This window comes from Boleophthalmus pectinirostris, unplaced genomic scaffold, assembly GCF_026225935.1.
Source record: "Boleophthalmus pectinirostris isolate CB_2022bp ecotype Guang Dong unplaced genomic scaffold, ASM2622593v1 HiC_scaffold_2, whole genome shotgun sequence".
Taxonomy (NCBI): domain Eukaryota; kingdom Metazoa; phylum Chordata; class Actinopteri; order Gobiiformes; family Gobiidae; genus Boleophthalmus; species Boleophthalmus pectinirostris.
In genome coordinates, this window is record NW_026571152.1 from 33,048,015 (window position 1) to 33,061,767 (window position 13,753).

The 13,753-nt window shown below is 39.7% G+C and overlaps 1 protein-coding gene across 1 annotated transcript in view; it reads right to left on the minus strand.

Annotated features, from left to right (window-relative positions):
* The window catches only part of b4galnt4a (beta-1,4-N-acetyl-galactosaminyl transferase 4a), a 336,936-nt gene that overhangs the window by 242,724 nt on the left and 80,459 nt on the right, over positions 1-13,753 (minus strand). Inside the window, 1 exon segment of the mRNA XM_055155299.1 lies at positions 5,078-5,190. Within this exon segment, the coding sequence (XP_055011274.1) occupies positions 5,078-5,190 (113 nt within the window).

Consider the following 13,753-nt stretch of genomic DNA (forward strand, 5'->3'; position numbering starts at 1 on the left):
TCATGTCAAGACAAACAAAAAAATGTTATTATGGCCACGCCCCCTGACAAACCAGAAGGCGGCCATCTTGGATTGAAATTTGAGTCCGCATTTTCGCTGACGTTGCGTTTGAACGAACTCCTCTGAAGGCGCTTCACCCACAGGGCTGAAAATCACCGTACATCATCTAGACAAGTGGAACATCTAAAGTTAGCTGATTTTTTTTGATAACTGTCACGGTTTACGTGCGGCGAAGCCGCAAAATTTTGGTCAAATTTTGCCTAATTTCAAGGTGACATTATTTGCTCCTGTTCACACAGACTTAGTCCGATCGTGCTGAAATTTGAATCACTAATGTGTGATCTCAGTCTGAATATAATACACTATAAAACATATGAAAAGTGAACACTATAGCGCCCCCTACCATATACATGAAATGTCAACATTGTCGGATCTGCACCAAATTTGGCAATTAAATTCTATATATGATTACGAGTAAAAAAGTATATTATGGCCATGTTAAAATTTTCACTGTTGGCCAGCAGGGGCGCAAAGACTCAAAAATTTGGCGCCTATGGGAGACGTCCCGGTCAACTTTGTCATAGAGCCACGAAATTCGGTACACACATTCATCATGTGAAGACAAACAAAAAAATGTTATTATGGCCACGCCCCCTGACAAACCAGAAGGCGGCCATCTTGGATTGAAATTTCAGTCCGCATTTTCGTTCACATTGCGTTTGAACGAACTCCTCTGAAGGCGCTTCACCCACAGGGCTGAAAATCACCGTACATCATCTAGACAAGTGGAACATCTAAAGTTAGCTGATTTTTTTTGATAACTGTCACGGTTTACGTGCGGCGAAGCCGCAAAATTTGGTCAAAGTTTTGGCCTAATTTCAAGGTGACATTATTTGCTCCTGTTCGCACAGACTTAGTCCGATCGTGCTGAAATTTGAATCACTAATGTGTGATCTCAGTCTGAATATAATACACTATAAAACATATGAAAAAAACACTATAGCGCCCCCTACCATAGACATGAAACATCAACATTGTCAGATCTGCACCAAATTTGGGAATTAAATTCTATGCATAATTACGAGCAAAAAAGTATATTATGGACATGGCGAATTTTTCACCGTTGGCCAGCAGGGCGCTAAAACTCCTCCCAAAAATAAAAAAATATATTACACGCACATGACTTAGTCCATCGTGCTGAAATTTGAATCACTAATGTGTGATCTCAGTCTGAATATAATACACTATAAAACATATGAAAAGTGAACACTATAGCGCCCCCTACCATAGACATGAAACGTCAACATTGTCAGATCTGCACCAAATTTGGAATTAAATTCTATGCATGATTACGAGCAAAAAAGTATATTATGGACATGATGAAATTTTCACTGTTGGCCAGCAGGGGCGCAAAGACTCAAAAATTTGGCGCCTATGGGAGACGTCCCGGTCAACTTTGTCATAGAGCCATGAAATTCGGTACACACATTCATCATGTGAAGACAAACAAAAAATGTTTATTATGGCCACGCCCCCTGACAAACCAGAAGGCGGCCATCTTGGATTGAAATTTCAGTCCGCATTTTCGCTGACGTTGCGTTTGAACGAACTCCTCTGAAGGCGCTTCACCCACAGGGCTGAAAATCACCGTACATCATCTAGACAAGTGGAACATCTAAAGTTAGCTGATTTTTTTTTGATAACTGTCACGGTTTACGTGCGGCGAAGCTGCAAATTTGGTCAAAATTTTGCCTAATTTCAAGGTGACATTATTTGCTCCTGTTCGCACAGACTTAGTCCGATCGTGTTGAAATTTGAATCACTAATGTGTGATCTCAGTCTGAATATAATACACTATAAAACATATGAAAAAACACTATAGCGCCCCCTACCATAGACATGAAACATCAACATTGTCGGATCTGCACCAAATTTGGGAATTCAATTCTATTAATGACTAGAAGAAAAAACATATATTACTGACATGGGAATTTTTCAAGGTTGGCCAGCAGGGGGCGCAAAGAACATTTAAAGGCGTACTATGTCATTTTGCCATTTGCAGGCACAGAGTTTGCGGACACGGCGTTTAGGGTATGGTGTTGGCGCACCATTTGTTGGCGCGGCGTTTGGGCGCGGCGCGGCGGGTGCGGCGGGCGCGGCGGGCGAGGGCCGTTCGACGCCGCTTGCGGCTTTAATTATTATTATTATTATTTTATTTTATTATTCTTCTGCTCTTTGAGCTCTAATTTGACCCCCTAAACACGTTCAAAAACTCACCAAACTTGGCACAATATTCAGAAGTGGCGAAAAATTCGATAAAATATAGGTTTCGTGCACGGGCATAAAAAAATGGCGACACAGCGCCACCTGGAAAATTCCAAAATTTTGCGCCTATGGGAGACGTCCCGGTCAACTTTGTCGTAGAGCCACGAAATTCGGTACACACATTCGTCATGTCAAGACAAACAAAAAATATTATTATGGCCACGCCCCCTGACAAACCAGAAGGCGGCCATCTTGGATTGAAATTTGAGTCCGCATTTTCGCTGACATTGCGTTTGAACGAACTCCTCTGAAGGCGCTTCACCCACAGGGCTGAAAATCACCGTACATCATCTAGACAAGTGGAACATCTAAAGTTAGCTGATTTTTTTTTGATAACTGTCACGGTTTACGTGCGGCGAAGCCGCAAATTTCGGTAAAAATTTCGCCTAAATTCAAGGTGACATTATTTGCTCCTGTTCGCACAGACTTAGTCCGATTGTGCTGAAATTTGAATCACTAATGTGTGATCTCAGTCTGAATATAATACACTATAAAACATATGAAAAGTGAACACTATAGCGCCCCCTACCATAGACATGAAACGTCAACATTGTCGGATCTGCACCAAATTTGGGAATTAAATTCTATGCATGATTACGAGCAAAAAATTATATTATGGACATGATACCATTTTCACTGTTGGCCAGCAGGGGCGCAAAGACTCAAAAATTTGGCGCCTATGGGAGACGTCCCGGTCAACTTTGTCATAGAGCCATGAAATTCGGTACACACATTCATCATGTCAAGACAAACAAAAAATGTTATTATGGCCACGCCCCCTGACAAACCAGAAGGCGGCCATCTTGGATTGAAATTTCAGTCCGCATTTTCGTTGACATTGCATTTGAACGAACTCCTCTGAAGGCGCTTCACCCACAGGGCTGAAAATCACCGTACATCATCTAGACAAGTGGAACATCTAAAGTTAGCTGATTTTTTTTGATAACTGTCACGGTTTACGTGCGGCGAAGCTGCAAAATTTGGTCAAAAGTTTTTGGCGAATTTCAAAGTGACATTATTTGCTCCTGTTCGCACAGACTTAGTCCGATCGTGTTGAAATTTGAATCACTAATGTGTGATCTCAGTCTGAATATAATACACTATAAAACATATGAAAAAACACTATAGCGCCCCCTACCATAGACATGAAACATCAACATTGTCGGATCTGCACCAAATTTGGGAATTCAATTCTATTAATGACTAGAAGAAAAAACATATATTGCTGACATGGGAATTTTTCAAGGTTGGCCAGTAGGGGGTGCAAAGAACATCTAAAAGCGTACTATGTCATTTTGCCATTTGCAGGCACAGAGTTTGCGGACACGGCGTTTACGGTATGGTGTTGGCGGGGCACACTATTTGGGCACGGCGTTCGCGGCGGCGGCGTTGGCGTTCGCGGGCGGGCGAGGGCCGTTCGACGCCGCTTGCGGCTTTAATTATTATTATTATTACTCTAGCTAAACAACTGTTGCTCTCAAGTGTCGTAGCTGTACACAGTGTAGTCTTTTATGCATTCATTTCGCAGATTGTAAGTAGATTTTATTTTAATTTGGGATGGTTCATATGAGGATTTTCAGATATCGTATGGGACCAGTGTTGAAAACTTAGTCGATATTTGGTCCTGTTCCCTGTTTGTCCTCAGTGCTTTAGATCTGTCTTATTAAACAGATTAATGAGTGAAAATATGAATTAATATCATAGTTAAATACATTTGTTAGTTTTACAAAAGCAAAAAGTGAATTTGTGAACTTATCTATAACTTATCATAAATTTGGTCCTCGCTATGGATTTTAAAAGCTTAGGCCCCATTTACACGAACATTCACCTTCGTTTGTACCCATCTTTAACATGCAAACAGCGAATTTGCCTCTGAATCTGAATCTTTCTAAAAACTCCGGCTAGAATGGAGATTCTGGAAAACTACAGTTTGGCGTTTGCGTGTGAAGTGAAATAAACAGTTTTAGGCAGCAGACGCGCCGAAAGTGCGACCAATGTTTCCCTTTTGCTCTGATGATGATGACGAAGCAGTCACATTTCTTCTGATGCAAACGCTTTTCATGTGTTTGCATTTGCACACACAGATCATGTCCATGACCAGAGACGAACGAGGCTTGGAGGGCAGAAATGTTGTCACTTTTTTAACAGATGTTAAAAATGAATAAAAAGATGTGAAGAGGCGAGCCCACTCAGTAATGCACGTTTTTTGAAATAAATGCTACAGGTTTGAATCTGATCCAGGTGCTGCCCAGAGGATTGGTGTAGTTATGATGTGTTTGATGGCGTATTTATGCGGGTTGATGTAAACTTTTTTGAAAACGATGCTGTGTGCAAGATGTTACTTTGGAAAACAGAGGGAGGGAAATATTTGTTTCTCAACTTACACGGCTATGTGTAAACGTAGCCTTAATACTGGCAAATATCAGTTATTGGCCACACATCTAAACTTGCACAACACAATGGATTGTCATGATATCTGATTTGTGAAAAACTTGCAGAAATGAAGTGTTTGTGCATTTGTGGACAGGGATGATGTCTGTTCTTTTCTCTCAACTTGATGGAACAAAAGTTTGAGTTTCAGCTTGTTTCTTTTTTGCAGATTCAAATAGTTGTCATGATGTTCCACATGTTTCCATCATTTTCAGCGAGAGCCATCCCAGATAAATAGATGATTTGTAGAACTCAACGCAGAATGACACACACAACAACAGCGAGAAAAATATCAGTAAACAAACTCAGAGCCTGGACTTACCGCTGCCTCGTCCTCTCTGCTGTCGCTGGTGTCTTCGTTCTTGTGGTGTCCGGCGGATGAGCGCGTGTCTCTCTTTCGGCTGGCATCAGTCCCTTCCGTCTGTCTCTCTCCATCTGCGGTGAGGAGCAAAAACACAGGAGGAGCTCAGAAACCAGCCAGCATTTCCCCCATTATCGCCTTAGTCTTTGTCAACATCACAGCTATTAGGCTCGTGATAGCTATCTTCACCCATAACTCCATTGTCACGCTGATCGCTATCGGCCTAATCCACTGTCATTCAGAGTATCTTCATTAACATCATCATGGTCAGCAATAACTCGCCAGCTACGGTATCAGTCATTTGCAATCCTGATAAAACCGCCCAGAAAAAGGGAGATTAACGGGGAAGAATGTAATTGGAAGATTGAAGAATCACATGGGAGCAGCGTGAAACTGAGTCCAGAGGGTGTATGGAAAAGAAAAGACAGAATATAAAAGGAAAGAGGAAATGCAGAAATACAAAGTGTGGTGTAAAACGGGAAGTGAAGCCATTAGGATGCTGCCACACCACAGATGGATTATGGGAGTTTTACAGAACTGTGATGACAGTTAAGGGACTACTCACTCAGAATGAAATCTTCTCATTAGAAAGATGTGTGTGGAAGCGCATATGGCCAATATTGGCTTCTAAGTAAAAAAAAAAAGAGCGTACATTTCCAGCCCTTTGGGAATTACAATTAGTTTATCAAGTCTATTCTGGGTTTTATGTTGATTTGTTAGAATATTTGAGCACTGAAATAAACTAAACTGAACAGAAATCTGAATAATAACATGACAACACCTGGACATTGTAATTTACAGAGTTCCCACTTTTTCACAGACAAAAAAGTGAATTTTCCATGAGTTTACGGCACTTACATGTGTTGAATTGATCAGACTTTTAGGGTTAAATATGAAATGTTAACCCTTTCTACTCACCTTATGGTTTGGTATTATAGTTTTTAACATTCAAAATACTGTCAGTGCATTTATTGTCGTCTCTTATAAACAAAAGGCACATAAGCTCAGAAATAATCATAATAGGCAAGGCAAGTTTATTTGTATAGCACAATTCGCATGCAAAGTAATTCAAAGTGCTTTACAGAATAAGAAATACATTAAAATCATAATAAAAACAAATCAAAACATAAATAATCATAAGGATTAAAATTAAAAAAGAGAGACATAAATTAGAGAGAAGAGTGCGGAATGAAAACCTTTCCTGATAACTTTTCAGAACGCTGTAGTTGAGTGAAAGAGATTCTAAAATTCCATAACTTTTTCAAGCCTGGAAAACGACATTTACAATTTCCATGATTTTTCTAGAATTTCAATGACTGTGGGAACTCTGAATTTAGTCTGTTAGCTTGTTTTAGTCTGTAGTTTTCATAACTCAACCATAGACTGTATAAAAGAAGTGGACTAACACCTATGGAGTTCGGCTCCGCTTAAATGAAGCTTGTGATGCTGTGTTATGAATAGAATTTTTTTGACGGACAAAATAGCAAATAAAAAAAATAATAATGAAAAAAGGATAATGTAGAGCGGGTTAATATGAACATTTTAAGACCAAAATGACAAGGCTCAATGCAGCAGTTAGAGAAAGAGAGGCGTCAAGATCCCAGTGCAAGTCAATTGGAGCCAGAGTCAGAAGGAGCCAGAAGAGCCTCCTGGCGAACTTCCAATTTGGCATGTGGGGACTAGCTCATTAGCTCTGTCCACTCATATATACAGACTATGAACTCAACAAAGACAACAATTAAAGGTTGTATAGAGGATTTTTTAAGGGAAGCGAAATACAGCGACAGTCCTTTTTCAAATGTTGTGCATGTGTGACACCACCTTCCTCAGCAGAAACATCTCCTCCCGCCTCTTTACTCTAGAAATCACATTTGTTTACATCCAGTGCATGTTTAGAATTACTGTTGAAGTGACCTGCCTAGAAATATTTTAGCGACCGATGCGTCAGTTTTTAGACCCTTCGGACTTTCTTTTGCGGCGAACTGGTCGAGGATTCTCGTCCGCCACCGCAACAAACTTTGTGCGAATTGCAAGGAAGCTACAGTTTGAAAAAGCCTCAAAGAACCGCTGCATAAACCACATAATCCCCGAGCGCCGACGACTCAGTTACACTAAAAATGTAGGGAGTTTGACTGACAACCTAACAGCCAATAGAAAAAGAGGGAGCCTCGTTTTCTATTGGCTGATGTTTATCTGGCCTCACTACGTCCACAACTGATAGATTTTCATTCTTTCTTTTTTTTTCGGTCATCATAATTAAAAGGCTGCTGCGTCTCTGTAATGGTATTTTAAACTTTCAATGACAATTTTAAACAAAAAAAAAATCCTCCATGCAACCTTTAAGTCATGTTCAAAATAATATTTGATTATTATTAAAGGGCCCATATACACTATTTACTGATCTATGTTACAATATTGTTTTATCATCAAAAACATACCTGGAGTTTTGTTTTGTTTCATTCACAAACCCTGCATATTTAGGCTGTGTTCTTCTCTCAAACAGAAAACACTCTATTCCATCTTACAGGAAGTGCTCCACTGTGTTTTTAAACTCCATACACCTTCACTAAAATCATTTGGATACCAGCCCAGGAATAGACATGTGAATGTGTGAATAGACGTGTGAATGAAACAAAACACAACTCCAGGTATGTTTTGGATGAGGTAACAGCTTTATAACATGGCTCAAAGCTCACAAGAATCCATTTTGCGTAATAATCGACCTTTAAAGATTGATATAGTTTTCAGCCGAACCTCTTTATTTGATCTCAATGGGCCAGCATGGTTAATGAATGCACAACACACAACATAGCTGGCGCCTCTGCTATTGACTCGCCCATAAAGGAGGGTGATGGGTGATGGGTGAGGTGGTGAGACGGTGGTGAGACGGTGGTGAGGGGAGGAGGGGTCGTTACTGCATTCTGGGATGAGATGGTGAGACGCACACACACACAAACACACACAAACACACTCGCACTCACACAGGACCAGGGATTGTGATTAAAAGACAGTGCGAGGGGATCGGGTGGCTATAAAGCATAATGGGACCTAATGGTTTTCCAATATGTTCTCTTAACAATGAGTCTGAGTGAGCTAAATTGGATGACAGGCGGAGCTGTAGTGGTTGTGCATGTGTGTGTGTGTGTGTGTGTGTGTGTGTTAGACTGAGCAATACAGGGCCAATGAAACAAGGTGAACTTCAGCCTTAATAAACTGGCAGTGCCAAGTTTGTCTCCGTCATAATACTTCAAAATGTACACAAGTAATGAAAAATGTCAGTAGATTTGTTTACATGCACACAAAAATCTGATTATGATCTGATTTCTGGGCCTTTAAAAGTATTTAAAGGTTCCATATTACGCCATTTTCTAATCTATGTTATAATCTTGTTTCCTCATCACAAACAAACCTGGAGTTGTGTGTTTATTCAGACATTTAGGATTGCATATTTAGGCTTTTTAGTTCTTCTCTCAAACAGAAAACACACTGTTCCACCTCGTGATGACGCTCCACTGCACAGGTGGGGCCAAGTCTTTGTTTTGCAAGTCTCAAGTAAGTGTCAAGTCATTGACCTCAAGTCTGAGTCAAGTCCCAAGTCAAATACAGACAAGTCCAAGTCGAGTGTCAAGTCAGTGGCCCATAAGTCCAAGTCAAGTCCAAGTCGTCTGCTTTTAGCTTCAAGCCATTTCAAGTCTTTAAACCAAAGTACCAAATATAGCTTAGATTTTTACAACTTATATGACTTTTACAGTAAATTGTACTTAAAAAATCATAGTATATTTGTATATGAGAATTTATAGAGTATGTAAGAGTGGTAGAAATTAATTTAGTGAATTTTTCCTTTTTAAATGTCTTGACAAGATCTTAGTGTGAATCATTACAGTCACAATAGAAAGAATTCAGATTTAAAAGTGCTACTCAAATCTTCTCAAGTCACAGGCCTCAAGTCCAAGTCGAGTCCCAATTCTTAGTATAGTTTATTTAGTCAAAGCTAAAGTCCTAAAAATAGTGACTCAAATCTGACTCGAGTCCAAGTCACGAATTGTACTCTGCTGTTTTCAGATTCCAAATATCTTTATTTGTATCATTTGGATAATTTCAGCCCTGGAATTGCTCATCTTTAATAAACAAAAAGATTAAAAAACTTAAATAAATAGCTGTTTGCCTTGAAAACTACAGCTTCATGACATCACAAGGGGGAACAGAGGACTTTAAGCTTTGGAGATGTAGACAGACTAATAAAAAAGGGTTACCCAAATGTGTGTGAATGCTTTTGAGGAGGTAACAACATTATAACATGACTTAAAGCTCACAAGAGTCACGTACAGTTGTGTAATACAGGACCTTTAATCCACTCGGTATGAAACCTCTGAATAGGAGAAAGTGTTCATTGGAGGTCAGTTTCAGGGAGGAGCACTTCAGAGTCTAGAGACCTGTTGAGCGTCTGAAACAGTGCGGAAAAAGCCATCATCGCTTCACTGGGCCCAGAGTGTCCATCAAACTCTTCCACATCAAAGGGCTGCACACAGAGAGCTGTTTGTGAACTGGGCTGGGCGATACGAGAAAAAGGATAATACAGATTTTTGCTTCTTCATAGTGATCAATCACAATTTTTAAAAGGTGCACTGTGTAATTTTTCTAGAGGAGGGTCCGTCAAATGCTTTCCTCCAGTGACATGTTATTGCTTTGTCTGGAATGTTTCACAGTGTGGCATTAAACCTTTCTATTAGGGATGTAACGATTTTCAAGGCTACGTTCAGACTGCAGCCTGAAGTGACCCAAATCAGATTTTTTGGCCTCCATGTGACCTGTATCTGATCTTTTAATGACACAGATCCGATTTTTTCAAATGCGACTCAGGCCACTTGGATATGTGGTCCTGAAACTGATACATATCTGATCTTTTGACATGTGACTTCAGTCTGAACGGCCAAAGTGCATTCATCCGACCTACACGTTATCAACAAGCCACAAACGTCACTATTCTGCACTGAAGTAGGCGAAAATTGTTAATGAACTCCGTGTCACTGAAGCGAAGCACGTCACCACTCACCACTCTTGGCTACGTCTGTGCACCCACACGTTCTTTTCAACAGACTAACGCACAAAAATGCCACAGCCAAAAACCTCGTCCTTCTCCTTCTCAATCTCCTCCTTAAAACAAATAAGTTGTTCATGTTCTGGCTCCGGTACAAGAGAAACTTTCAAATCGCCAGGTGCTCAATGCTGCGTCCATGTTTGGACAACTTCCGTAAACACAGAGCACGCTCGCTGCGGTTGACGTCGTCGTGTCTCCAGTGCACATGCGGGACACTTTTGGGCCGTTTAATGTTCACACTGGAGATCATGTACAAGTCGCATTTTCGCATTTAATTGGAAATGTGAACGACCTCGCAAAAACATTGGATTTCACACAAAAAAATCAGAATTGAGCGTTAAGCCCTGTAGTCTGAACGTAGCCCAAATCTCACGGTACGATATTTTCACGATATACATCTCACGGTACTGTATTTATTGCGATATTTTGTGCCTTGACAAGACTTATTTCAATGATCTAAGATTTAAAAATGCTTAAAACTCCTATTTTTTTCATGTACTTTAGTTTCCACCAAAACGAAGCAAAGGATCGTGGTCGATGTAGTTCCCTCTGTTTTTTAATTTCAGCAAAAAAACTTGTGATTCGATATATTGTGATGTCCACGATACCATTGAGAGACTTTTGACAATACGATATCACGATATTTTGGTTATTGTTGCACCTCTACTTTCTATTTTCATGGAGACCAAACCAGGCCAAGCCCCTGTAATTGAATAAATGCAAGGTATAGCTGTTTAATGTCATACTGTGGAACATTTAACGTAGAGCTGTGATATAGCAACAAGACGGTGATGGTGACTCCCAACCAAAAAGTTACATAGTGGACCTTCAATAAAATTGTGTTTGGCCTTGGCTTTATAATGGATTTCAATATTAATTTCCTAGCCAAACAATACAGGCTTTTAATCATTACCAGTTTACATAATTTTTTTTTTTTTTTTTTTTTTTTGCATTTGCTGACTGGGGATCGTCTGTGGAGATTAGAAAGGACTGAATCTCAGTTTTAATTAAAATTTGTTTAATTGCATAACGCTAATTTCATCTCACTTCAGGACATCGCATTAGCTGTTGTCAAAACATAGATTTAAAGGTGCACTATGTAAATTTTTTCTTTGGAGGTCTGTCACCTGCTTGTTTCTATGGATATGTTATTGCTCTGCCGGGAATGTTCCACAGTGTGACATTAAACAGCTCTATCTTACATTTAATCAATTACAGATGGCTTTATGGCTCAAAAATACCAAGAAAAACAACATTCTGACTGTGAGCGGGGTCGCCTATCCACAAATCTGACCTGTAACTTGGTCTGGTTTGGTCTCCATGAAGATAGAAGGGTTTAATAATGCTATACTGTGAAACATTCCAGACAAAGCAATAACATCTCTACGGAGAAAAGCATTTGACAGAGACGTACCCTCCACCAGAAAAGTTACACAATGCATCTTTAAGCTTAGTTCAGCACCAGACTCAATCACAAACACTACAAAATCAGTCTCTGTTTCAAATAAGGCAAAAATGTATTTTCATTGTTTCGTAACAGGTTTATTTTTATTAGTGGCTTAATGATGTATGAGTCACTACATGAGTCAACAGCTGCACAACTCTGGTACACTGGCTCCTTTGGCTACGGCTTAACTGTTTCAATTCAATCCATATCAAGCTTAAAAATAAATACCTCAAATCTAATACCTCACTGCAAACAGCATCTTCAGTATTATTTATAATTTATTTCCCCAAAGTCTTCATTAAGCTGGGTAGAAAACCGTACAGGCGAAATTTGTAGGGGCATGCTTTGGTCAAAGGTGCAGGAGGACCTATGGAGCAAGAAAGGTTTCAGAAATATTCATGTGCATAGGGTAGAAATCCATGCATATTTGGCTGTAGTTGAGCATAAAATAAATATTTGTAAACTCTCAAATGAATCCAGTCTTGCTTAAAATGTGTTGTGTGTATTTTAACCATCAAAATACGAATTGAAAAGTTAAGACATCAAGAATTATAATAACAAAGGCATTATTTATTGAGCAGAAGAAACATTGATCGAGATGCTGGACTTTTGCACCGCATACGGACTGAACCAGGACTAAACCAGGACTGAACCAGGACTAAACCAGGACTGAACCAGGACTGAACCAGGACCAGGACTAAACCAGGACTGAACCAAGACTGAACCAGGACTGATCCCTGGACTGATTCCTGGACTGAACCATGTCTAAACCAGGTCTAAACCAGGACTAAACCAGGTCTAAACCAGGATTAAACCAGAACTGATCCCAGGACTGAATCAGGATGACTAAACCAGGATTTAACCAGGTCTAAACTAGGCCTAAACCAGGACTGAACCAGGACTATACCAGGACTTAACCAAGACTAAACCAGAACTAAACCAGGACTAAACCAGGTTAAAACCTGGTTTTACAAATATTTATTTTATGCTCAACTACAGTCAAATATGCATTCTTACTTCATATGGATCTAACATCTGCTTGTTTCCATGGAGATGTTTGAAGATTGCTTTGCCTAGAATGTTCCACAGTAGAGATTAAACCTGTCTATCTCAAGGGAGACAAGGATAGCAATATTACAGGTCAGATCTGTGGAGAGTCGCCCCTATTCAGAGAAGCAATGACTGTATTTTTGAGCAACAGAAACACACGTAATGAATAAATGCTTGATATGTTTGTTTAATTCTTGCAGAATGCACCTTTAAACTATGAAAGCAGCAACTTCAGAGACTCAGTAAAGTTTTTTTTCATCCTTTTTGAGATGCTGTAGGCTTTTTTGTAGTTGAAAAGCTGCCCAGGCACAACAGTCACTAAAACATTTTCCAATGGCTCCGGTTTGAAAAAAAAGGAAGTGCTCTGTCTCTCTCTTTGGATTTTGAAATAACGGGAGTTTTGTGCCTTTTCTGGTCCAGAGGTTTGCTCAGGGCACTCGAAAATGACAATTTAGTGCTTTAATCAAATAATTGTGTGGATTACTTAACACAAATTAGATTTTTTTTCAAAGCACACCTGGCAGTCCCTCAAAGCACACTATTGTTCCACAGCACACAGGTTGAAAATACAGATGACAGAGTTTTTTATTTTTTAGAAGGGGCAAAACAGCTACAGTATATGTTATGTAGTCAATCTGTACAGCTCAATCTCTATAAGCTTTAATACAATAACTAGGGATGCGCTGATACGATATTGGTATTAGGTATCAGCAGCAATATTGAAACTTTTGGTGGACCAGATATTGGTTCAGTCGATATCCTATTTTGGTCTATATACAGGTGTAATAAGATGATTTACTGGACAATGTTGGCCTTTAAGTCTCATATTAAGGGGCATTGTGGGTTTTCTGCTGGAGGGTCCATCAAATGCTTTTACTCCGCGAAAATGTTATTGCTTTGTCTGGAATGTTTCACAGTACGGTATCAAACCTTTCTATCTTCACGAAGACCAAACCAGACCAAGCTACAGGTCAGATTTGTCGGGAAGTAACCCCGCTTCCAGTCAGAATGTCTGTTTTTCTACGTGTTTTTGAGCTATAAA